Consider the following 27,432-nt stretch of genomic DNA (forward strand, 5'->3'; position numbering starts at 1 on the left):
TACAGATGGTTAATTAACTACATTTATATTGTGCTTTTCTAGTCTTAACCACCTCTCAAAGCGCACAGCTCTGTCAATTAAATCAACTAATCGATTAGTTGACTAAGAATTTCTTTAGTCAGGACAGCCCTACACTTCAATACATTAGACTACACCATTGAGAGGGATCCATGCAAGCATACGGAGAGAGGGAGAGAGAGAGGGAGAGAGAGAGAGAGAGAGAGAGAGAGAGAGAGAGAGAGAGAGAGAGACCTTGAGCGGGCATGAGTGCTCTTGGAGCTCTGACAGGAAACTTTCTTGTTGTTGCTCCGCTCTCCAGCAGCAGCAGTGTCAGTCAGACTCCACCGCTTCAGCCGCACGTTACCGTCTGAAATATGCACTTGACTGGACTGCGCTGGGTTCTGCGGGAGTTTGTCATCCTGTCAAGTCATGGCTCTTCATCTTCATTTACCGACAGCACGTCACTGAAGATAAGACAGTAACCGCCAGACTTTTATAGGATACACTTTGGAACTATACTTTTTTTTTTTTTGCTTTGAAGCCACACTGGACACGAGGATGGAGGCGTTGTTTTACCTGCTCGCCTTCATGTTGGCCCGGGTTAGTTGGGGTCTCGGGTACGCGGAGTCCAGCGTTCAGACGGGCCAGAGAGCGGCCAGCAGACACAGGTAGGATCCACATGGACGTTCATCACACGGGTGGGGATGTTTTCACCTGTGGCTCGGTCACTTTTAGCGATGCAGTGCGCTTGCCTGTGGGCTACCAGTTCAAAACCTTCATTGGAAAACATGTTTATTTAAGATTTAATAGATCTCCTTAACTGCTCCTGTCCTGTGGGTCCAAAAGTGCGTGGTCCTTTAGGGGGCTTCCAGTGGGTCGTTCCTAAGTAACAAAATTATGAAATAGGCTAGACTAGGGCTGAAACAATTGTGCGATTAATGGATTAAGCTACTGATTGACACATTTTTTGTGGCTTTTCTCAGTTTTTTTTTTTTTTTTACATTCTAGTATACATATCTTTTTTTGGACTGTTGATGACAGAAATAGATGTCTGCAATCTCAGCAGAAAGATGTATTTAGAGAAACGATCTTTGGTGATGGCTGCAACATTTAATTGATTGTCTAAAAATACAATTGACAGATGAATTGATAATCAAATGAATATTTGGTTTACCATAACTTACACTACAACACGTCTTAAATCATCTCAATCAAATGATAGATAATACATACAGAATAAATGTGAATCAAAAACCCTCCAGTATCAGGCAGAATGGGACAAAATCCTCTCAACATTGGGGATTGTTTGCTTAATGAAAGTCTGTTTCTGAGACCATGATGTGAAAATCATTCCTCGCAGAAGTACACTTTGTGTAAATTCTTGTTTTCAGAGGAAATAGCTTGATGGTGATTAGGTCTCTCCCTCCCTGAGTGAGAGGCGGTTGGGCGTGTGAGGGGGTGTGATGATGTAGGGGGGCCCTGAGCTGGACAGGGCTTAGTGGGATTATAGATATTTACTGTTTCACCGCCCCCAGTGAAAAGTCCACCCCCCCCACACACACACACACACACACACACACACACACACACACCCCCGCTGCAGCCTGGCTGGTGGGGAATACATCATTTTGGCAAACAGCTAGTTCCAGCCAAGTAAAGGTAAATGAACTCTGCGGGGAGTGACAAGCTGCAGGAATACTGAACTTTGGACGGCATTAATCCAGAACATAGTATATCATCTTGGAAGTTAAAATTGACTGATTACAAATTTAGGATTCCCAAACTTCCATCTTGCCCTTTTTTTATGGGACAGTAAGGAAAGCATTTAGATCTTAGAGACAAGTTGATTAACAGTCGCTTGTAAATCAGTGATAGCTGCCGGAGTCCCTGCTCATAAAGCTGTTCAAAACTGTCAGTGAGCCAACACATGTATGTTTTTGTTGTGCTTGTTGCTGCCCCATAGTGTGTTATTAGCATGTAATTGAGCTTCTGCCTGAGGGCCCCGTGTGTGGACGACCCCCTCACCTCTGTGGACAGATGTGCGGCTTGTTTGTGTGCTTGTAAATGAATGAATGAGAACGTTTTGGCAAACTGAATGACTGAGGATTGCTACTTGTAACAGAGTATTTTTTACAGTGTGGTACTAGTACTTTTACTTAAGCAAAGGATCTGAATACTTCTTCCACCACTTTTGTGTGTGTGTGTGTGTGTGTGTATGTGTTCATATGCTTAATTAAAAAGATGAAGGAGTGAATGACTGGCAGAGTCCATCTCTCACATGTGGTACGTGTCTGCCTGCATGCCTGCATGTGTTTGTACTTAGCGTGTGTGTGTGTGTGTGTGTGTATGTATATATATGTGTGTATATACAAGGCAGGCCAGGCTTCTGGGAGATGAGCTTCTATATGAGCTTCTATCAGGTTGCTGTCCACATCAGAGCACAGTGTGCTGCTGCTGCTACTGCTGCTGCTGCTGCTGCTGCCTGAGTGATGAGACATGGATGGTTGGCCTCTTTGGTGTATGATGAAGCTGTGAATGAGAGAAAGTGGGAGGCAAAGAAAGACTCAGACACATGGCAAAAGCTGGAGAAAGAGAAGAAGCAATTGATTGATCAGGTGGAAACAAGCAACGCATTCTCATGTGTATGGAGGGCTGGGTACCCTGGGTGGATTCGATACTTTTTAGACACCGACCAAATTGCCTGCTTTGTATTGAGTGTCAATAAAAAAAATACCTCGTCATTCAGTACCAAATTTCCATACCTAGGGAGCACATCTCATCAGCGTCAGTGAGCCAATAAGCTAATAATGCTGCTGAGTGGCTGTCTAACGTTACACGTCGTAGAGGCAGGAAGAAAAAAACTCTACGTATTGCATACAGCAATAAAAGGAATTACAGTGCCTTACTTTTCATAGCTATGTGTGCGAGTGGTTAATGAGAACGGCCTGACACGAGTGATAGAAAGTCAAGAGAAGGACGGGCAGGTGAAAGAAAAGGAATGGAAAAAGACAAAGTATCTGATTGAGAGAGGGTGAGAGGAAAAACACGAGAGGAAAAGAGTGGAAAAGAAACAGAGGGCCTGCAGAGAAGAGAGAGAACCTAACAGGCATGACAAGAGAGGATGAAAGAGTGAGAGGGAGGCGGGGAGGAGCGACACAACGGGAGAAAAAAGACTGACAGCAGAAGAGAAGATCGGGCCTGGGTCCTTAAATGCCTCCCCCCTGCTGAAACCAGTAGGCTATGAAGAAGTCAGCATGGCTGGCCTGTGACGTACACACACACACACACACACACACACACACACACTTAAACCACACAAAGTGACGCGTCGGGGGGAAAGAATGCGCTGGCCTGTGGCAATGCGGTTTGCCCCTTCTGACATCCATTTGAACTCAATTGATTTGTTTTGACAGATGTGTGTAGTATTCCATAAGTGATAAAGGCTGTTGAATGGACTGAAGACATCCAGCAGAGGACCCTGAGCTGTCCGACACATCTCCTGCCAAAATGTCAGAGCCAAACGTCATCCGGCCAGCTCCGGACAGCCGCAGAGTTAGATGGGTGTTTAGTGCTGGATGCAGATCTGCGTAGGCTCATTTACAGTTAGAAAGACAAGCCATTGGATCACTAGTGGAGGGTAGCAAGGAGTAGATACAAAGCATGCTTCATCATCATCTTTCTCTCTCAGTAATCACACTTATTTCACCCTTTTGCTTTTTTCTTTTCTTATTAGCATCAGTGTGGTCCATACAGAGGCCATAAACATAAGACAAATGCACACACAATACTGGAGTTCAGTTCTTTAAAATAGGCTGTTTTATGGCCTTCTGCTTTGTGGATTGTTAACAGGGAAAACAGGAAAGCCAAAGAGACAAACGCTATGTTCTGGGGCCGATTGTCCCGTATTGCCAGACCTATCTCCACAGCGCTGCGGAGTAAGATCTGGCTACATCACACATACATTCTAGGATAGGAGAAAAAGAAAACAATCCCAATCGTCTTGGGCGGCGCTGAGTTTTCGGAAGCAGCGACGGTGTCTCGGCACAGTAGTCTCAGGAAGGAACTTTTAGTTTTTGTGGAACATTTGCACCCCGCAAAAGAAAACTTGACGTGCAATATTAAATGACGTTAACTGTTCACACAATACAGTAAAACACAACACAGAGAGCGGAAGGTGAGGGGTAAAGCCTGACATCGGATGTGTCTGTGGATATGACAGACATCCTTTTGACACTTGACTTTCCCAGGGCGATTGTCCCATCATGCCTTAAGACTGCCACCAGTGTTCCTGTCCCAATGAGCTCGACAGTGCCACGCCTGGAAATGCTCACCCCAGAAATCATTGAGTGCTTCCAACCACTGGGCGTGGCACACATGAAGAAGACCATTGATCTCACAGTAGACGTAGGTGACATCTCATGTGAAACATGTCGCCCCTGATGGGTGAAATGAAATAACTTTGATGAGTTTTCGTGTATCTGCATCGTCAGGCTAAAATGTTGTCCAAGTCTTTGGTTTATGACAAAGTCCCTGCTTAGTTCTTTCACTTGGTTTTAGTGCTAATTAGCACGTTAGCATGCTAACTTAGATCAGCTGTGGAAGAAGTATTCAGATCCTTTACTTAAGTGAAAGTACTAATACCACACTGTAAAAACACACAAGGGTTACAAGTAGGCCTGCATTAAAAATGTGACTTAAGTAAAAGTATGTATCATCAGGAAAATGATCTTGAAGTATTAAAAGTAGAAAAGTAGAAAAATCCTTTTTTTTTTATTGTCAAGTCACTTCAGCTGAACTTGTAGGCCCTTATATTGTTGGGTAGTTAAATTTATAATAAAACATTGGATTTTATAAACTACATGTGTTTTGTGTGCAGAAATTTTAATGTGTAAAGTAACTGAAGCTGTCAGATGAATGTAGTGGAGTTCAAATTGCAATATCTCTGACAACTATCTGAAATGTAGCGGAGTACAAGTAGAAAGTGGCATGAAAAGAAAGACTCAAGTAAAGTACAAGTACCTCAAATTGGTACTTAAGTACAGTACTTGAGTAAATGTACTTAGTTACATTCCACCACTAACTAAGATGATGAACATGTTTGACATTATACCTGCTAAACATCCCCCATTGTCATTGTGCGCATGTTAGCATGTTAGCATGTTAGCATGTTAGCATGCCGCTGCTTGCATTTAACTCAAGTATAGCCTCGCGAGCCGCTAGCATGGCTTCAGGCTCTTTGTCTTGTTTCTTAGAGTCTGTATCTCAAGAATGATGTGGACAAGCTCTGAGAGCATTATATATTTAACCCACAATGCACTGTAAGATGGAGAAAAAGCCTTTTTACTATGGCTGTGCTAGCATACAAAAAAAGCCCCACGCAATTAACTGGAACAGGATTGTCCTCTTCTTGAGCAAACCCTTGGATAGGATCCAAATTCACTTCATCTGTGTGAGTTTCTGCTTTCTGCTAATTAGGGCGGTAAACAAATCTCATTACATATGGCAACACGAATGTGGGAAAAGGGATACTTTCCAGTCACAGCCATTGTCACTTAATTACCATAGTAGTTCCCAGCATGCATTTCATTTGAGAAAGCTTTCTTCTCCCTGTTTAGATAAGCTTACAGAACGCTGCAGAGATTTGGATCCCTTCCCAACATTCACCCCATCCCTGAAACTATAAACCTCCTCTCAACTTTAACAATAAAGGCAACAAAGTGACTAGAGACATTTAATTACTGAATTTTAGTGTTTTGTGTACTTCAGAGCAGCTAATAAAGTTCTACCTGCATAAATAGTCTGTACTATTCTGGGCAAGTGCAATCTTAAGGCTTTAAGAAGACTTAATGTCTCAAATACACATGCCTCCATAAATGGTTACAACTCGAGTGAGCCACTCAAACCTCCTGCAGCCCCTCCGAACGCTGACGTATCCGAGCAGTAGTCCTATAGCGAATGGCAGTATCGTGGACATTCTCTGTATGTCTTCGTGGCCGCCAGGCTAAACACTCAAGAGAGAAGTTTACACAGTCACGCTGTCACCCTTGATGCTGCGACAGATCCAAAAGGGGAAATGGTGTGTGCGCGAGTCAAAAAAACGTAGATTTTTTTAAGACAGCGCAGACAGACTGGAAGAATGTGTGTGTCTGCCTTTGTGTTTGCCTGTCGCCGTGCGATCACTCGAGCCTGAGTGAGTGCACCCGAGTGTGTGTGTTGGCGTCCGTGACAGTCTGTGTGTATACAGGGGGTATACCTTTACAAGGACGGTGAAGGGGGTGCTTAACCTTTTGGGCCACAGTTCAAACACAGAGACACCCCCCCCTATCCATCCACTCAGTTGCTGTCCAAGCCTTCCCTTTGAAGCTAAATGAAAGATCGGTCAACAATAGGCACCGCCAAGTGATTGCTTTGTTTAAGCAGTAAACCCCTGTTTCTTTCTTTCATTCCTTCTTCCTCCCACTAACTCTCCATGTCACTTTTTTTTGCAACGGCTATTCCAGTTTTCCCCACAATTCTTCTCTGCTGGACTCATGCAGAGATGTTGTCGAATAAAATAAACCTAGTATGTGTGGGTTGAGATGTCTGCTTCCTGCTAAGCTGTGAAGTGTCTGTTTATTATAAGGAGGTGAAATTTACTGGGAAATAAAAGAGATGCTCAGACAGGTGCAAGAGTTCCACTCACGCTGAGTTATGGCTCAATAAATAAAAATAAGACGTAAAAAAATGGAGGTTTCACTGTTCGGTGCCTGGCAGAGAAGTAATAAAACTATTGTATGTGTCTGAAGGAGAAGGACAGTGTAAATTAACAGGCATGTAAGTGTGTTTAGGCTTGTTTCCTGTGCTTGTTGTGTATCTGCAACCCAATCTCACTCCTAACTCGTAAAAATACCGACGCTAGTGGCTCTCGGCATCATATACGACGCAATAAGCACCCCTCTGCCTATGGGTTTACTACTCGCAACAACGGTAGCGAGTAGTATGAAAGCTCAAAATTCCACGAAGGGAGGTAGGCTGGGGCGGAGGATGGCTCAAAGAATACAGGACTTTCATCCCGGGGACTGGGGTTCTTGACCCGCGTGTCACCGAAACGTTCATTTCATAACCCCCCCCACGATCTATTCCTAAACCCAGCTGTCGCATTCTTCTTTTTCCTAAACCCAGCTGTCGCGTTTTTCTTTTCCTAAACCCAACTCTCGCGTGTTTCTTTTTCTAAACCCAAGGGCGTAACTTTGGGTTCAACATTGGGGTGGGTGGGTGGGGTTGAGATCTCCACTTTGGGGCAAAACTGACATGTTGAGCATATCAAACACTTCATTTCCTGCATTGTGGTGACATTTTCTACAACAATTTGTGCCTTTTTGCAACAAGTTATGGTGCAAAAGGAAATTTTTATAAGATTTTGTGGGGCAGGGGGGTGGGGGTTGCACTAGCCAGTTTTATTATTGGGGGGGCTGTAAATCCCCCCACCCCCCATGTAAATTACATCTATGCCTAAACCCAACTGCCGCATTCTTATTTTCCTAAACCCAGCTGTTCCGTTCTTGTCCCGCGTGTCACGTAAACGTACCTGTTATAAGCCAACTCACCATCTTGTCCTAGGCATAACTGCGTCAAAAGTGACGACAATAGTCCCGACCAAGCGTATTTACACAAAGCGTCAATACCAACACCTAAGGCACCTGACCAAGCATCCGGATTTCATGCTATGGGAGTGAGAATGTGTTGGCATTTGTCTCGGTAAGCTATCAAATCAAAGCTCCTGATATGCTACTTTGTGTCACTTAATCTTAAAGCCCTCTTATGGAGAAAGGCTACTGCAAGAAAAATGTATAGATTATTAAAAAGACATCATTCATGGATCATTAATGTTTGTTTGACTGCCGATGTTAGAGCTTGCTAACGTTAGCGCGCTAACGTTAGCTCGCTGCTAGCGCGCTGCAATCATGCAAAATAAAAAGCAATCCAACAGCACATTATACAATGTAATCAAAGACACGTTTTCTTGCGGCGGCCTTTATAAAATGAGCAGTGGTGAAAGTTATTATAGTCCACGGATGTATTAAGAGAAAGTTATAATCTAGCTATGCTAGTCATGTTATGATGGGTAATGGAAGTGATTACGCTCTTCTACTCCGTTTTTTGGTGAATTTCTGTAGCAGAAACAGCGCGTCTATAGGCCTGGAATATGAAGTAGCGTATTGAGTCATTTATAAATGGATTCGTTTGGACGCAACTATTCTTGAAACAAATCCAGGGAAGACGGATAAAAAAAAGATCCTTTTGGTACGTGTGGACGTGGCCTTAGTGTTGCAGGTTTCCTTGAGTGCACATTTCCTCATATGTGTCCATGTTAACATTGACTTTGAATTAAGTGGGATTTACGGTGATAAAATTACTCTTTATTTAAATGGTGGGTTTGGCGATAGCGATTCCGGGGCTGTGTCATGTTAAACATCTTACTCTTTAACAAAGAGGTCAACCTCTGTAGGGATCCTTTCCATAATGTTGCCAGACACATTAAATTGAAGGTGCGCAACTGCCCAATAACGTTACATTGTAGCTTGTTTTGGTCTTGCTTAATACTGGACCAACAAAAAGTGTTGTTCCCATACATGTCACTTAGAACAGGGGTCTTTAATGTCTTTTAGGCCAGGGACCCCTTAGCTGAAAGAGTAGGGACCCCCTACCGCATATATTGTATACAATTGAGTTGCATATTAAATTGGGCAGAATGGGTGAAAATAACTGGATATTATTTATGCATCATGTTTTAATGTTAAACATACATCCGGAAGGCACAGATAGCTTATTTTCAATGTCTAAATCTTTATTTTTTTTTTCACATATAGGCCAATTTTCTATGAATAATTTGCATTCATATCAATGTATATTTTCAGATTTATTTTAATAAAAAAAAAAAAACTTTCAAAAGAAATAGAGTTTTTACACAATTCTGCACTAACTCCGAGGACCTCCTGTTGAAGATCTCTACCTTAGACACAAAACCATGGGAGAATAGGGTCCAGGTCATAAAGTATCAAAGTTATTCTTTAATGTCGACAATGGAACACATGTGTAGGAGAAAGTGGTCGAACATGTAGAGAATTATCACTTGTCTCTGTTCCCCTGAGCATTGTTGCGTCCTGCAGCTCATTGTTTCTGTTTTACGGGCCGCAAATGTACTGTTGTGGTTAGCTCCCAACGCTCTCATCTGTGTTGTTTCAGATTGCAGCAGCAGGAAAGCTCTGAAAGCCCGTGTACACTACCTGCCCAGCACCAAATATGAGACAGAGGAAGTAAGCGACAAGCTGGTGAACACAGTGGAGCATTTAGCAGATAAAGAGACCGATGATTTAGGGAGATTGGAGTTAGTGGAGAGGACAAACTTCAACGCCAAATGGATGATGATGTTGCTCCGTATCTGCCATTTATGTAAAATAGCATGTTTCCATACCAAATATCAAAATACATTTATGTTGTGTTTACAGTTTATTTCCACTGCCCCTTAGTGGTCCTCTAATACTGTATCTGAAGTCTATTTTATATAGGCCTTAGTGGTCCCCTAATACTGTATCTGAAGTCTCTTTTATATAGGCCTTAGTGGTCCTCTAATACTGTATCTGAAGTCTATTTTATATAGGCCTTAGTGATCCCCTAATACTGTATCTGAAGTCTCTTTTATATAGACCTTAGTGGTCCCCTAATACTGTATCTGAAGTCTCTTTTATATAGACCTTAGTGGTCCCCTAATACTGTATCTGAAGTCTCTTTTATATAGACCTTAGTGGTCCCCTAATACTGTATCTGAAGTCTTTTTTATATAGACCTTACTGGTCCCCCTAATACTGTATCTGAAGTCTCTTTTATATAGACCTTAGTGGTCCCCTAATACTGTATCTGAAGTCTCTTTTATATAGGCCTTAGTGGTCCCCCTAATACTGTATCTGAAGTCTCTTTTATATAGACCTTAGTGGTCCCCTAATACTGTATCTGAAGTCTCTTTTATATAGACCTTAGTGGTCCCCTAATACTGTATCTGAAGTCTCTTTTATATAGACCTTAGTGGTCCCCTTATACTGTATCTGAAGTCTCTTTTATATAGACCTTAGTGGTCCCCCTAATACTGTATCTGAAGTCTCTTTTATATAGACCTTAGTGGTCCTCTAATACTGTATCTGAAGTCTATTTTATATAGGCCTTAGTGGTCCCCTAATACTGTATCTGAAGTCTCTTTTATATAGACCTTAGTGGTCCCCTAATACTGTATCTGAAGTCTCTTTTATATAGACCTTAGTGGTCCCCTAATACTGTATCTGAAGTCTCTTTTATATAGACCTTAGTGGTCCCCTAATACTGTTTCTGAAGTCTCTTTTATATAGGCCTTAGTGGTCCCCTAATACTGTATCTGAAGTCTCTTTTATATAGACCTTAGTGGTCCCCTAATACTGTATCTAAAGTCTCTTTTATATAGGCCTTAGTGGTCCCGTAATACTGTATCTGAAGTCTCTTTTATATAGGCCTTAGTGGTCCCCTAATACTGTATCTAAAGTCTCTTTTATATAGACCTTAGTGGTCCCCTAATACTGTATCTGAAGTCTCTTTTATATAGGCCTTAGTGGTCCCCTAATACTGTATCTAAAGTCTCTTTTATATAGACCTTAGTGGTCCCCTAATACTGTATCTGAAGTCTCTTTTATATAGATCTTAGTGGTCCTCTAATACTGTATCTAAAGTCTCTTTTATATAGGCCTTAGTGGTCCCCTAATACTGTATCTAAAGTCTCTTTTATATAGGCCTTAGTGGTCCTTACTGTGGTCCTTTTATATAGGCCTTAGTGGTCCCCTAATACTGTATCTGAAGTCTCTTTCCCAAAATTCAGCCTTGATGCAGAATTACAGCCACTAGAGCCAGTCCCACAATGAGCTTTCCTTAGGATGCGCCATTTCTGTGTCTGTAGCTTTAAATGCTATTGAGGTGGAGAGGGGGGGCAAGGTGGAGGGTGGGGGTGTGGCCTTGACCAACTGCCATGCTTCACTTGTTTTCAAGCCATGATGTCTCTCTCTCTCATGGGTGGGCCAAATTCTCTGGGCGGGCAAAGCAGAGAAAGGGGAGATAACCTTTCCCCTTATGACGTCATAGGGGGAAGATTCCAGATCGGCCCATCTGAGCTTTCATTTTATCAAAGGCAGAGCAGGATACCCAGGGCTCGGTTTACACCTATCACCATTTCTAGCCACTGGGGGACCATAGACCTTTTTCACGGCAGACATGTTGACATGACATAGTAGGAAAAGCACAGGTGTATTCAAACCCATTAATGATGGCTGCATTCCACTTAGGAGAGGGCCTGGTATTGTGCATGCTGACTAACTGAAATAGCTTACTGGGACACTTGATGGAACTGAGCCATCATTAAGGTTATCAATTTCAGCTGTGCTTTTCCTACTATGACAAGTCAAAATGTCTGCTGTGAAAAAGGTCCATAGGCAGGCTTGGGGAACTCATATTAATGTTAAAAAAGGGAAATTGTCATGCCATGGGACCTTTAACCAGATGTGAATTTTCCAAACCAACCAGTTAGAACTCATATTTGAAGTATTCCACTTGAAACATTGTGCCAGACAAAACTTTAGATAACACTTCTTTGGTTTTTTAAAAGAGAAGACATTACTGGTGGGTGGGTTTGCCAATCCATGTCGCATTAACTTTCCCTCCTCTGATGAAGAGCAGCACACAACCACTTCCACACGTTTTTTCTAAGGGAAGCATGAGATGGCCTCTAATGGGGCCTAAACATTACCCCTAAAGCTCAAAAGCCTGACACATTTGGTATCTTCGGAAACTTCGGAATCTCTAATAAAATTTGAAATATGATTCTGTAGCTTTTAACAATGTTTTGGTTGCACAGCCTGAGTCATTGAGGTTTGAACAACTTGAAAGTTTAAATCTAAAGAAAGCATTGTACCCTAGTTTTGCATTTCTGTCTTTATCTGCCGTCCGATAAACATCCTACAAATACATATTGTAGTTATATGTGCAGGAACTGGACTGTTTATGGGCACTGTTTTCCTGTGGTGCTGATATAGTGAAGGAAACAATGAGATTAGCTGCTGAATTAAAAAAAAAAAAGTGCCATTGAAGGGAGACCAAACACACACACACACACACACACACACACACACACACACACACACACACACACACACACACACACACACACACACACACACACACCTACACTCAATTCTCCATTAAACCCCATGTAAAGTTGTTTACGTTCATATATGGTGTAGTAAAGTAGGAAAACAAGCAGGTTAGCCTCGTTCTTTTGTTATGGTTGTTTATGTGTGTGTCTGATGTCTTAGAATCTGTGTGTGTGTGTGTGTGTGTGTGTGTCCTTGACTGGCTGTGTGACTCTTTTTTTGAGTGCGTTATGAGTGTAGTGTGTTTGTCTGTTAAATGAAGTGTGTGTGTGTGTGTGTGTGTGTGTGTGTGTGTGGGGGCTTGTTTAACTATATTCGTGGGGTCCAAAAACCGGGAGTCCAGTATACTTGTGGGGTCCCCACAAGTTTAAAGGGCTGTTGGAGGGTTAAGACTTGGCTGTAGGATTAGGGTTAGAATTAGATTATGGTTAGGGTGAAGGTAAGGGTTAAGGTTAGGCATTTAGTTGTGATGGTTAAGGTTAGGGTAAGGGGCTAGGGAATGCATTATGTCAATGACGGGTTCCCACAAAGATAGTGCCACAAACCTGTGTGTGTGTGTGTGTGTGTGTGTGTGTGTGTGCGTGTGTGCGTTTGCACGCGTAAGAGAGAGAGAGAGAAGGAAAGGCCAATGGGTCTGGAGCTGAAATGTTGTCTTGAAGGTGTCAACTCTCGCAACAGAAAACGTCCACGCGTGCAGGCACACATGAACAAATTCACTGTGCTCGTTTTTTTGTGAAGGGCATACGCCTAAGCACAAGCACCCACACACAACACAATCTTTCTCTCTCCACACAAACACACACACACACACACACACACACACACACACACACACACTCTCTTTTAGTGCAGCACTAACACTTCGTCATCCTGCTACAAGCATAAAGGCTCCTCTTATGTGTTTGACTGGAGTGAGAAGCCCGTGATGGAGGGATGGAAAAAGAACCATCAGGGAAGGTGCGTGTGGGTGTTTGGAAGCTGCAGACACGGACACGGAGTCGTGTGGGTGTGTGTCAGTGACGGAAGAACTATTCATATCCTTTACTTAAGTAAAATTACTAATACCACAGTATATTAGAAATAAAAGTCCTGCTTTGTCACTGTCACTGGTATACTTTCATTTATAAGGCCATGCTTGGTCTATTGCCCTCCTACATCTGTAACTTAATCTCACGGAGGAGTGTTGGCTCTCATTGTTTGCGTTCGAATGATCTTTTGTTGCTCACTGTTCCACTTGCCCGTACAGAACTGGGAAAAAGGGCTTTTGTTTACTCCGCCCCCCACACATGGAACATGTTGCAAAAAGACTGGAAATTGACTGAATTACTTTCATTGAACGCTTTTAAGTCCAGATTGAGAACACTTGAGTCAATCCTTTGTAACTGTTTTTCATAATGTGTATGTAATTGTATTGTATATTTGTAACTCTTTTGCTGCTTCTTGGCCAGGACTCCCTTGAAAAAGAGGTTTTTAATCTCAATGGGACTTTCCTGGTTAAATAAAGGTAAAATAAAAAAATTAATAAAATAAAAAAACCGAGTAGGAGTAAAAAGTGCCATGAAAAGAAAAGACTCACGTAAAGTACAAGTACCTCAAATTTGTACTCAAGTACTGTACTTGAGTAAATGTAGTTACATTCCACCACTGGGTTGTATGTATGTATGTATGTATGTGTGCGTGTGCGTGTGCGTGTCCACATCTGTGTCTGCTCAGTTGTGAAAAAAAAAAGACATGGTTAGGTTTATTTATATAAAGCGCAGTGCCTGTTCTCCATCAGCGAAGACAGGGTGTGAACGCTGCCAACTTTATGCTTTATCTGACCCTGGGAGTCAGTAAATCCGGATAATAGATTGGCAGAACTGGCCCACTGAATCACAGTGACAAAAACAACACAGTGGATCTGCAGGGGAGTGGGGGGTGGGGTGGGGAAGAGAAGGTCTGAGCTGTTTTGATGGATCACCGCTGTCTTATTTTACATGTTGATTATCCCTTCTGTATCGCTCCAACTCCTGATGGAGATGTTAGATTCCCAGTTCTCAGAAACTTCCAGTCCAAGACACAGAGTACAGCATAGGCGTTGAGGTAGATTTGTCTCCGTCAAAAAAAATAATTAAAGACAACCCCAAAAGAGGTAAAAAAATAACTGTTCAGGGGGCTCAAAACATGTATATATATCCTTATTACCTTTAAATATGTTTCCCAACTATTTCAGACACCCCTGTAGTGGACCATACTATGTTAACCCTCCTGTGTTGTCCTCAGGTCAAATTTGACCCAATTTAAAAAAAAAAAATAAAGTTCAGAAATGTGGATTTCTTTCAACCAAATTGTCAAAAAGAAATATCGTGGATGGTTCCATACAACGCTCTTCACAAGTAAAATAAATGATCCGTTCACTACTTTCATTGAATTTGGGTGTTTTATTCCATTTCATAGCATTTGAAGGACAAAACTGACAAACAAACGTTGAAAAAAGTGCCAAAAACAACGGCAAAAAGCTTCAAAGGTGTCGGGAAAAAGTGACAAAGACATCGGGGAAAGCGACAGAAGTGTCGAAAAAAAAAGTTTTCATTTTAAATTTGGACCCAGAAAAGCTGCCCACGTCTCTTTTCTGTCTCTCTTTCTCTGTGAATTGTATCTGGATGCAGGAAATGAAGTGTTTGATGCTCAAAATTGACTGGGGGAGGACCCTCAGAACCCCCCATCACCGGTTATAGTGTCCCCCCCACCCCCAATGTTTAAACAAAACCTACGCCCTTGCAGTACAGTGGATAACCCAACCAGCAAGCCCTCACATGGGATAATGCAATAAGAGGAACTGCGCAGGGCTCTGGAAATACGTGAGGGGAGAGACAGCTGTGTTTGGAAGCGCTGACGTCGGCTGATTCCAGATGTATGGTGGCAGAGTCCCCCGGCGCTCCAAGCTCAGACAGAAACATTAAATGCAACGTGACAAACCACAGAATGAGCGAAGCAAAACGTGAGACAATTCAATGCATAGCGAGAGGAGGCAGAACCGCAACTCTTTGGAAGGGGAATTACAGAGCTGTTTGGATGCAATGAGCACCGCTTGATTTCAGCCAAACATCTTTCACTTATGCTCCACCACACACACACACACACACACACACACACACACACACACACACACACACACATGAAATTTAGATTTCAAATCAGCTCAAAGCAACATGATATTCTGTGAATAAACATATTCAGCAAAACTGACAAAGTGAAAGGTTTCTGCACAAGCTATTTATTTGCAATCCATACTCTTTTGGGTGTTTTTTTTTTACTCATAAAGCTGTGACTCTCCAAGAATACATTCTGTCTTCTTTTGCAAAAGAAAAGCAACCATCATACACATAATCTCTTATAAAAAAAAATCTTCTATCAAATTAAAAGAAAAATGATGCATACCACTGACTTTCAAGTCTGTTGAAGATCAAGCTGCAGCTACAATTGCTTCTTACACTTTCTCCTGATTTGTCATTGACATGTCAAAGGCTCAGTTCACTAGCCTGGATGCCAGCCGGACTTAGCCCCGCGCACAATATTTGAGGTCGGGAAGTTGGGTCTGGACTTGATCCATTGTGGTGCTAACCTGGGTAAACCCTGATGAACTTCCGGCAAATTTGAGATTTGCTCTGCAAGTCAGTCTGGCGAAGAGCCCGTTGAAACCCATTTCCAATGTCCCCAAAACCGAGGCACCAATCACAACCGCTGAGGCGGGCTTTACACCAATCATAACCGTTGAGGCGGGCTTTACGCAACGCCAATAGTGACGCCCCTTTGGAAATGAACTGTCAATGAAGCTTTCCCAGACCCACTCTCAGTTACAACTGAGAAGGGTCTGGTGTTAACCAGGGTATTGTGGAGCAACTATGCTCGAACCAGAGCTGTTTGGACCAATCAAATTGTCAGGGCGGGCTTTATATACGATGATGGACAGATGAACGTAATGTAACGTAATCAACCATGTCACCAAGGAGCGCTTGGGTTGAATTTGTTTACAACAACCCAACCAGCAAGAAACCAGGAGAATTGAGATGTGTAGATTCCGCCATCGCGTCTGTTATAGAAGATATCGACAGCACATTTTTTTTTAAAGAGGAACAGAGATTCACGGTCAAGGCATTTGTCGATCGGAAAGATGTTTTTGCAAAAGTTAAATTTCTCAGCTGGCCTCGATGGTCGCTAAGAAGATGGGGCGCTCTGATTGGTTGTAGGTCTATCCAATTGAGTGCAGAGGCATTTTCTTTCCTGGTTCGGTGGAAACACGCCCCATAATCACAGCCCAATGGAGCAGTATCAGACTCATATTCTGACTAGAATCTGAGTATGACGACATCAGGCTATCAGTTCACTCAAATAATCAAAAATAATACATATTTTCATACTTACCTTTACTGCACGTTTCAAACTCAAGGCCCCGTGGTGCCAAATCCGACCACTCGCATATTTTGATCCGGCCCGCATATCAATTTAGGTTGACTTTGGCCTGCCTAGTTGTGCGGCGAACCAAAAACTGAAAAACTAATTTTTAAACTGCTAGTACGCGAAATTTCCACACAGCCAATGAGTTTACATATTCAGGCTGTGAAACAGGTTGTTGTGAGTCCGCTGTGTGGTGGCCTACTTTTAAAAATGTAACCCTTGTTATGCTTGTTTTGCTAAATTCTAGGATGGCTTATGAACTTTTTGCTGACTTTTTTTAAGGCTTTATGTCAACCAAACTGTATGTGAGAAAGCTATATGAGACATGAAATAACACAGTTAGTGAAACTTTACTTTTTCGATTTAATAAAAGCATGTCAATAAACTACAAATGTCTGGCCCTTAATGTGATTCTCTTTTTCCAGTGTGGCCCTTATGCATATATTAACGGACATTTAAGCTATAGTTTTTTTACAGAATTGTTAGCAAGATATTTACTCTGGGACATTTTACATTTGAAAAAACTAACCTTTAAGTCCCTTTTGACAGACTACTACCTAAGCATGCAGATAAATTCACTTGGTTTGTTATTTACTCAGAGTTCTGCCTCTGAGATTCTTTTATTTCCACAAACACATTCCTCATTCTTCTGATGATCCACCAATAATCTGACAGGCTTTATTGCAGGGTTTCCACAGGTTTTAAAAAGTCTAAAATTTTAAAATCAAAATGTTGGGCCTTGAAATGGCTTAAAATTGCAGAAGTATTGTGTTCTAACGTCTTAAATCATTTTAAACAGGTATTAATTTTCCTACGTCCACGCAACGCTACCTCTAATACTCTTTTTTTATTATTCCGTGGTGTTGTAGTTCTTTCTTTGGCTAGTCCAATTATACTTTCGCTGTATTACACCTACAAATGAGACCAACATGCAACTTATATTGCAGCCAATCAGCTTTCATGTATTGACAGTGCCATTGACAAGTTTAATTACTCATTGCTGTTGCGTCAAACCAAATTCCCCTTCATTGTATCGGGGTGGAGGCAAAAATCACTGATACATAAGCATACATAAAGCGTCTCGTCTCGTTTTATCGCGAGATTAACGTTCTTTTTGGCCTAGCAAACTTTGTAGTTTTTTGCAACAACTAGTAATGTTAGAAAAACTACAACACCACACCGGATCTAGCTAGACCGGAAACAAAACAACAGGCACGCCGCACACACTTGTTCGGGCTTGCGAGTTGTAGGTTAACGTTACGTTTTGAGTGGATGGTGAGCGCGAGACGCCGAAATGGATGCCAATAAGATTCTGAATGGTAAGTTTACTTTTAAAAAGTTGCCAAATGGTTCCATTGACGAGACCAAAGTGATGTGTGTGTTTTGTCGTTGTGAACTGAGCTATCATCGCAGCACGTCCAGTCTGAAATACCACTTGATGGCCAAGCACCCAGCTGATGCCAATTCCCCCCCCCCCTCGTCAAAGCCAGGCGACAAAAGCACAAAGCAAGCCGATCCACTTTTCCATGTTGATAAGAGCATTAAAATGAGAAAAAATAATGGGACAAAAAGAAATCAAGGAACATTTAGAATAGATAAAAATGTGCGATTAATTGCGAGTTAACTATGACATTAATTATGATTAAATATTTGAATTGTTTGACAGCACTACTTTCTACCTAAAGTTTTACCGGCCGGTTTATTACTGTTACCATTAGCTAAAAGACACTTTCACGTCCCTTTGTTTGTGTTGCTTGAAATGACGGATGAAGCTGGATGAAGTGGTTCTCGTGTCCATCATTTTGGAGTTGCAATCCTTGCACACCGCTGTTCTCTTTTTTTACAACGAGCATCGACTACAAACTCGAATTTCACTATTTTGGGCACATTGCCATGTTAATTCTCCGACGCTCCATTGTTCCGACCTCTCAATAACCCCGAAAAATTCCCTTTGGTCCTACATCCCACTAGTCCGACATCCACCAGCGATATTACGAATCCCACTATGGCCACGCTAAGACCCGCCCTTCAATAGCATTTATTGGCCAGGCTTACGCAAGGTAACGTTACCCCATTTGTACAGGTCATATGCCCTGACCAATCGGCTATCCTAACCCCAACCAATCGAGCTGCTTCGTAGGGCGTGTCTTAGTGTGGCCATAGTGGGATTCGTAATTTCACCACCAAAGGGACGTCGGACGAGTGGGCTGTAAGACCAAAGGGAATTTTTCGGGTTATTGAGAGGTCGGAATAATGGAGCGTCGGAGAAATGGGCAGTCCTCTTTGGGTATAATCCCTTCCATGAACGCTGCCTCCTACGTTGGCCTCTGCTGGTCTGCCACGCTCTGGAAAGGTTGCCTAGCAACTTGGCAGAGTGGCGCGTATAGCACAAAGATGTTCCAAAAACAACTTTACCTAACTTCTCAATACCTTGGAAAAAAAGAACACGGCCTGGCTATTACACTCCCAGTCAGTCGTCCCAGTCAGACTCGACTCAAATCGTGTGACTTGAGTCTCCCCGCCTCCGACTATCTGTATGGCTAAACACCAGAGGAAAGGGAGGAAATGTGTGTTTTTAAATCTATACATATATAATGTAGGTCAACCAATCCTTTGAATGTTCCCTGTGATCATTGAGAAAACCCTTCACAGTACAGTCTGACAGTTTATCAGTCCTGTTCACGTTCCCACGTAGAGTAGTGAGAGGAATGTCATGAGGTACCGGTGGGGGGGGAGTGTGGGGGGGTCTCAACATGATTTAACTCTTTCTGTCATTCGGACGAGTTGTGAAATGAAGGGGAGGATCACGGTCTTAGGGGAACGGGGGAGAGGTGTAGTCACACAGAGGGTGAGATAGAGAAACAGCAAGTAGAAATGGTGAGAAAGGAGGAGATAAGAAACAGAGACGGACACAGGTGGAGAGGGATGAGTTAAAAGAGTCGGCAAGAGTGAGATCACTAATAAACCACACAGTTGTACGGTATAAAAGCAGTGGTGGAATGTAAACTAAGTACATTTACTCAAGCACTGTACTTAAGTACAAATGTCTTTAAAAAAGTCTTTTCTTTTCATGCCACTTTCTACTTCTGCTCCAATATTGTATTTTTTTTTTTTTACAGTCTTGTATAAAGTACTTGAAAGCAATACTTGAGTAAAAGTACAAGTATCTTACCAGAAAATTACTTTGGTAGAAGTTAAGGTCACCTTTCAGAATATTACTTGAGTAAAAGTCTCAAAGTATCTGTTATTTACTGTACTTAAAGTGCTCATATTATGCTCATTTTCAGGTTCATAATTGTATTTAGAGGTTGTACCAGAATAGGTTTATGTGGTTTAATTTTCGGAAACCACCATATTTTTGTTGTACAGCACATCGCTGCAGCTCCTCTTTTCACCCTGTGCGTTGAGCTCTCTGTTTTAGCTACAGAGTGAGGCATCGCACTTCTCTTCCATCTTTGTTGGGAGTCGCACATGCGCAGTAAGTACTGCTAGCTAGTCAGTTGCAGAGCATGAGGGCGTGCCACGCTAGCAGCTAGGCGAGCATTATAACGTGTGTTACAAAGTGACCACGTTTGTCTCTGAAGTAAAGGCTGGACTACAATAGAGCTGTTTGGAGCAGTTTGTGAACAGTGTTTTCTGTTGGAGATGGTAAGTCCCTTTGGGGTGGACTTTGGGCTTTTTCACTTTGTAAACCTATAATGTGCACAAAAAAGATATATAACACAATAAAGGAAAGGGTAAAGCCAAAAAGCATAATATCAGCACTTTAAGTATCAAAAGTAATTGTATGATAGTAAATGTACTTAACTAAGAAGAATAAAGTAAGAATAAAAAAAAAAAAAAAACTTTGATTGTGAACTTCATTGTGGCTTTCTTATAGTGAAGCATAACATTCAGGGTCTCCACACCTTCTTTAACCTCAAATTCAAAGTCTGACATCAACATAGAGAAAAACAGAAAAAAATCTTTAATTTTTTTTTTGTGAGGAAGACTCTTTCACTCTAACGTACGAAAACATTTCTTGCAAGTAGCAAGTAACGAAGACGCTTAGGGGAAATACTGTATATCGGAGTAAAAGTAAAAGATTCCAGAAAATTCTACTTTTTCTAAGTACAGTAACAAAGAATTTGTACAACACTGCTTTTTTTTACTCCACTACATTCATCTGACAGCTTCAGTTTCTAGTTACTTTACAAATAAGGATTTTTACACACAAAACACATGTAGTTTATAAAATACAATGTTTTATTATAAATTAAACTACCCAACAATATATCTAGGGTTGGGTACCGAAACTTGGTGCCAATAGGGAACCGGGGCCGACGTAAACGGTAGTAACGAGACCGAATAAGAACGAAAGTTTCGGTGCTCAACTTTACACTACACCTGACAGCATGTAACGTTAGCCTACCTTTAGCTTGCAGCTGGATTAATCACGGTTAAAATGCTGACAGCTAACGTTAAACAGTGTAAAGTGTGACTGTATTTCACTGTGGAGGACTTCTACAGCGGGATGTAACAGTCTGCTCTGCAGCGCAGCAGCTGCCGTTGTCGCATTTCATAGATATACAGTATGTTTATATGGTCGGAATTAAACAACACAGACGGTGCGTTCACTTGCAGCTGCTGTTGTCGGAATTAAACAACACAGACGGTGCGTTCACTTGCAGCTGCCGTTGTCGGAATTAAACAACACAGACGGTGCGTTCACTCGCAGCTGCCGTTGTCGGAATTAAACAACACAGACGGTGCGTTCACTTGCAGCTGCCGTTGTCGAAATTAAACAACACAGATGGTGCATTCACTTGCAGCTGCCATTGTCGGAATTAAACAACACAGATTCACTTAAAACAGGTAGCCTCGTGGTGCATTGACAGTAATTGTAAAATACCCTTTTCCCATCTGGGGTTCAACAGCAATTTACTGGTGAAATAAGTTATTTTTATAGTTATTACATTATTATTAAATCTTTAATTTTGACCATGGCCTTAGCAATAAACAAGTCACTGACTGTTGTTTACTACCCTTATTTTTTTTCTTCTTCTTTTTTTTTAACTTTATTGAAAAGTACCGGTTCAGGCACCGTTAAAGGCACCGACACCGTTTTAAAAGTATCGATTTAGCACCGGAATCGAAAAAAAACCAAACAATACCCAACCCTAAATATATAAGTCCAGCTGAAATGATTAGCCGATTAAACACTTAGTTGATTGACAGAACTGTTTTGATCGCATCCAGTTTCTAAATTGAGGATTTTACTGCATTGAATGCTGTTATTACTTTAACACTATAGTGCGTAGTTTCTGTCTCCCCCATGAGGCGTGTCCACATGATACAAGCCTTCCGTGATCGCGCACCACCCCCACCCCTCCTCCACGCAGTTGCTAGTAGCCAAGGAGGACACAGAGGATTAAAAAAACATGATGGACTCTTCAGAAGAGCTCATTATCTTCACTCGAGTATCTGCACGGGAAAGTCGGCGGACGCCACAATCTTGTGAACATAGTCATACTGAGAACTCCAGAGAGAGTTGTGTGGAGCTGATAGTCTTAATTAGCTTTGTAGCAACTCATTTGGCAACGGCTTGAATGTAACGGACGTCACTTATAGGGCTGGGCGATATAGACAAAATCAAATATCACAATATTTTTTACCAAATATCTCGATATTGATACCACAACGACATTTTAGCGTTGACTATTGGTGCTTTAACAAAGTATTTACACAATGAGATTTCTTTTATAAATAATCATCAGTAATGTGGATATAATGACTAAGTGGGTAAAGGCAAATAATAGAACAGTTACAACAGTCTGGTAAGTTCATAAAATGACATCACTTTACTGTAATGCAGCCTTTAAAAGCAGGAAAAGACTACACTTATGCCATACTACAATATTACGATCTAAGACGATATCTAGTCTCATATCACGATATCGATATAATATCGATATATTGCCCAGCTCTAGTCCCTTAATATCAAAAAGTTACGCACTAAAGCTTTAAGTTCATTTTCCTGAAGATACTGATTGTGAGAACTGAGACGAACAGGAGAGAGAGGGTTTGACACACATATATAGGCCATAAAAAGTAAGCAAATAAGTAAAGTTTATTGATATGGCACTTATCACAGAGACAAAGTCACAAAGTGCTTCACAGGACAAATAATACATTAAAACCAATCGATACCCAATAAATATCACAGGAAATCACAAAGGCAAGGAACATACAAATAAATAGTAATACAATCAACAATGTGGCTAATCGAACGCCTGACTATAGCTCCTCTTTTGAAAAATAAAACAGCGAGTGGAAGAAAGAGATCCACGCAGACAGGGAGCCTAAAAAGGAAAGAAAAAGGAGTTACACAGAGGGAGACATGTAGAGCAGTAGAGAGTTAGAGTAGACAGACAGAAAGAAAGACAGAAAGAGACAGAAAAACAGACTGACAGAAATGAAGACAGACAGGAAGAAAGACAGAAAGAGACATAGAAAGACAGAAAGACAGACTGACAGACGGGAAGACAGACAGGAAGAAAGACAGAAAGAGACATAGAATGACATACTGACAGACGGGAAGACAGAAAGAAAGAAAGACAGACAAACAGGAGGAGACATAGAAAGACAGACTGACAGACAGGAAGACAGACCGTTGACTGACTTTTCAGCATGAAGGAACTCCTTGTACACTCCAACTTTTATCTGTAAAGCCTTCATAGCCCTGCTCTGATCACTCTGAGAGTGACACTAATAGGCCATAATAACCACCTGGGAAAGAGCAGTGGATGGGGATTGTGGGTAATATGAAAATGATGATAGAAAGCGAACTGAAGGTCGCCCGTGTCTTAATTCTATCTGCAGTTGTTATAATGAGCGATATCTGAGGGTCACGGGAGTTCAGAGGGATGAGGACAAATTGAGTGCAGACGGGGGGTGGAGTGGGTGTGTTACTGGTCTCTTTGAGTTTGACTTTAAAGACATGAGGATATTTTTGGTAATGTGCAATCATTTTGGACTGCCTTCACTTCACAGGGACTATTTAAAATTAGTATTTGAGGAAGGGTTAAGAATATAAATAATATGTTTTCATCAACGATGGATCAAATGTAATGTGAAAAGTTGCTCGTAGTGACGAATCCACCGCTATTTCAGGCGCAGCAGGCAGCTGGTGTCCTATAAAAAGAAAACAATGTACACTTGGGGACCGACATTTGCAGATAAGTTAGTGTTAGCTGGTGGACATATTGGAACTTTTGGCAGCTAAAAACTAGATAATTTCTCTAGGGAGTTGGAGGAGATCGAAAAAGTACTGAAATGGGAGTGAATATTCCACTTACGTTCGCCAAGAGGTCGGAAACACGACTCCATATAAAAGCTAATGTTGCTCTGTTAATGTTGCTCCGTGTGCTGAATGTGTGAAAAAGTTTTTTGCTAACATGTTCACTATATCAACATATATGGCAACAAAATCAATTAATCCAGGTTTAAATTGAATTGGATTAAGAGTTAAACCTCCTGCATGAAAGCAATGTTCAATCATAAGTTATATACAGTATATAGTGGTTTTCCAGCTGTGTAGAATGAATATAACCAATGATAATTATTTCACATGGATATGTGTGTGTGTGTGTGTGTGTGTGTGTGTGTGTGTGTGTGTGTGTGTGTGTGTGTGTGTGTGTGTGTGGGTGTGTGTGTGTGTCTTTGTGTGGGTTGGTTTGTGTAGAGTTGGGAAAGCCATACAATGGTAGCCATTGTTAAAATCACGCAGTTATCCCAAACTGATCTGACATTTGCACCAGCGGACAATTTCTCTCGGATGTTGTACAGAATAATAATCAGTCCGGGGTTTGAGATACTGATCTGGAAGCTCACAGTGGAGCCTTACAGTCAAACAAGTGACCTGCTTTTTGATTATTATTATTTTTTTAATCAAATCTCTCATCTTTTTTGCCTGGAAACAAAGGGCAGCAGAGTGTATGCTGAGAGTGTGTAAGAGTTCTGCTATGTTCGTGTCAACGCCTGACTCTAAACTTAGAGTAAACCGCCAGTCATCACACGGTCATTCATTTGTCATTTCCTTTTGCCTGCTTGTGTGTGTGCTTTCATAGGAACTGGTGTGCTTATGTGGTGACACGCACTGTTAGCTGTGTGATGGAGGATGGGGTGGAGACGTACATCAAACCAGACTATCAACGCTGTACCTGGGGCCAGTGTCCTCGAGTTGCGTAAGTATCTATGCCCTCTCTTCTATTTCATAGCTTCTCTGATTCTTCTTCTCTTTTGCTGGAATCTTAAGCCCTATTCACAGGGGATTAGTAGTACCTGAAGGCCTCTAGTCATTTGTAATATTTACGGAAGTTGTCTGTGATCTTAATCCCGTGCAAATCGGCCAAGTCTGTAATTTGTCAAGTAGAAATTCCCCCGCAAATGACCTACCATATTTTGCTGAACAACGAGGTTCTGTGATATTACTCCCGTGCGAACCCACATGACTGTGATTTGGCGGGTTTGTATATACTTTTTGCAAGGTTTTTGTTTCCTGTGCACCCTTTTATCCCTCTCACGAGGATGGGACCGCTGCAGACGTTGCCTTTCATGGCCAACCTAGTCTGGACCACTGCCCGACCAAAGACCTCCGTCGGTTTATCTAAGGGCTGTCGCCGCGGCGGGGATAGGGTATGCGCCTCTTATAACCTCTAACGGGCCTGGCCCAAAAAGATATAAAAAATAACCTTACCCAAGTGTGGTGCGGCGGCCTCGCCGTGGCCGTCCTAAGGGCGCCTCCGGGTAGCCAACTCTCGAGGTACAGATACGTCAGTAAATTTGAGCAAAAGCAGGCTTCACTTATCTCGTGCGAATGCGCCTCACCAAACTCAGATGTTGGGGAGTTATTTCTAAATCCCACAAGGTCCCCAGATGATACTAATCCCATGCAAATACGGCCTAATTTGTATTCAGACTTGCTCCTCCAACTTTCTGCCCTTTGTTCCACAGAAGTTTGTATCCCTTGTCCATCCGCTGTTTCCTGTCTGTGGATACCAAAGTCACCCAGCTTTTTTCATTTTCTCAGGAGAGTCTGATCAGAAAAAGGTGTCTCGTTTTAACCGGACTTGTGTGTAGCCAGAACACTATTACGGACATAATTACAGCTCAGTATTGGGCTGTTTATTCTCAATAAAGGGCTACTGGTCTCAATCTCACACACATTACTGTGGTGGACCTTCAGTATAGAGACAGAGTGCAACAGAAAAATGCCTAAAAGCTGCTGTGTGGTGGGATGCACTACCTAATTTCCCCACGGGAACAATATAAAAAAACAAAACACGGTAAAGAACCCATAACTACATTTTTATAAGCTGCCGAATTGAAAAACTGGGCTTTTATGAAGACAAAAGTGGATACAGGAGTGAGGAATCAGCAGGAAGAATGGGAAGACTGTGGAATTCTGACACTAAGCTAACGTTATGCCCAACGTTACGTGTGCAGCAGGCATTTTGTTACCAAGTAAAATATCCAAAGGTCAGTTTTAGGTTGACTTTATATCTGTAAGTTAAGTTTTGAACATACTATGCAGCTTGTATCATAAATAAAGGAATGTGGATAAATCCGAAAGCTAGGCAGTTTTATGTTTGCAAATGCCTTAGCTTGCTAGCTAACATCGGCCATAGGTCCTTTGTTCAAGCAGCAATTACGACTCATCTGTGTGTTTTTTTAGTGGCGGCGCCCTATAGTAGCGGTTGTAATTATGACTAATTATGAGCAAAGCAGAAAGTAATGTGACATAGTAGATGAGTGCCAAGTTCCTCAGAACTAGGCAGGTTGGGTGGTGGATGGGTCAAACAAACACATGACTGTAACCAAGGAGAGCGGGGATTGAGTCACGTAAGTAGGCCTAACGTCTGATTTTAACCCAAACTAAAATCTTTTGCTAAACTTAACTAAGTAGTTTTGTTGCCTAAAGCTAACCAAACTGCCACCGTTTTACAACCTTATAGACACATTTAAAACTGTGGCCTTTATGTTTTAAACCGTGACCGACGTTCTCTGGTTTAGATGTGATGACGTACTGTAAAACGCTCCTGTGGGTCGTATTAATGGGTAGGAACAAACGACCCATATGGTTTGGAGGACTCGTTGCCTCTCTGGCAGACATAGGTTGCTAGAACAATCTTTTGACATGCTTAACCCTTGTGTTGTCTTCCCATCTACCATGAACTTTTTGTCCTTCCGGGTCAAAAATGACAATGAACTTTTGTTATTTTTTTTCCCCCCAATGTTATTGTCTCTTTTTTATGCTTTTATACATTCATGGTCAATAAACCTAATGTATACGACATTATACCTTATTTTTTAGTTTAAAAAAAAAAGCAGAAAGGATGAATTACTTTGACTAATAGTTAAGATCAGAGGATGTTGAGTGGATCCCAGACTGGTATATGTCAAAGTTTAGTCAGGATGATGTTTTGAAACCAAAACGTTATTTCAAATGCTATAAAATTGAAGAAAACCCCTAGAATTCAAAATTCAGTGAAAGTAATAATTCATATTACCTGCGAGGATCGTTGTATGGAACCCATACAACGTACATCCATGCATCCATGTTATTTTCGGGCAATTTGCTTTAAAGAAACCCATATTTCTAAAATAAAAAAACTTCGAAAACGGGTTAAATCTGATGTTTTTAATTAGCTACAGGCACTTTGTTAGCCGTTGCATATTGTGGCGCTGTTTGTTTCCCCCTTTGTTGGACATGGTTTTCATATGCGCGCTGTCTCTATGCCTGGTGCAGACT

At 41.7% G+C, this 27,432-nt stretch overlaps 1 protein-coding gene across 1 annotated transcript in view; it reads left to right on the forward strand.

The window, feature by feature from the left end:
- Positions 1-263: 263 nt before the first annotated feature.
- Positions 264-27,432, forward strand: part of emilin1a (elastin microfibril interfacer 1a) — a 45,644-nt gene continuing 18,475 nt past the window's right edge. The window contains exons 1-2 of the mRNA XM_028605936.1: positions 264-668; positions 24,749-24,865. Coding sequence (XP_028461737.1) covers positions 559-668; positions 24,749-24,865 — 227 coding nt within the window. The 5' untranslated portion in view covers positions 264-558. The remainder of the gene's footprint in view (positions 669-24,748; positions 24,866-27,432) is intronic.

The sequence above is a fragment of the Perca flavescens genome, chromosome 18, assembly GCF_004354835.1.
Source record: "Perca flavescens isolate YP-PL-M2 chromosome 18, PFLA_1.0, whole genome shotgun sequence".
In the NCBI taxonomy this organism is placed as follows: domain Eukaryota; kingdom Metazoa; phylum Chordata; class Actinopteri; order Perciformes; family Percidae; genus Perca; species Perca flavescens.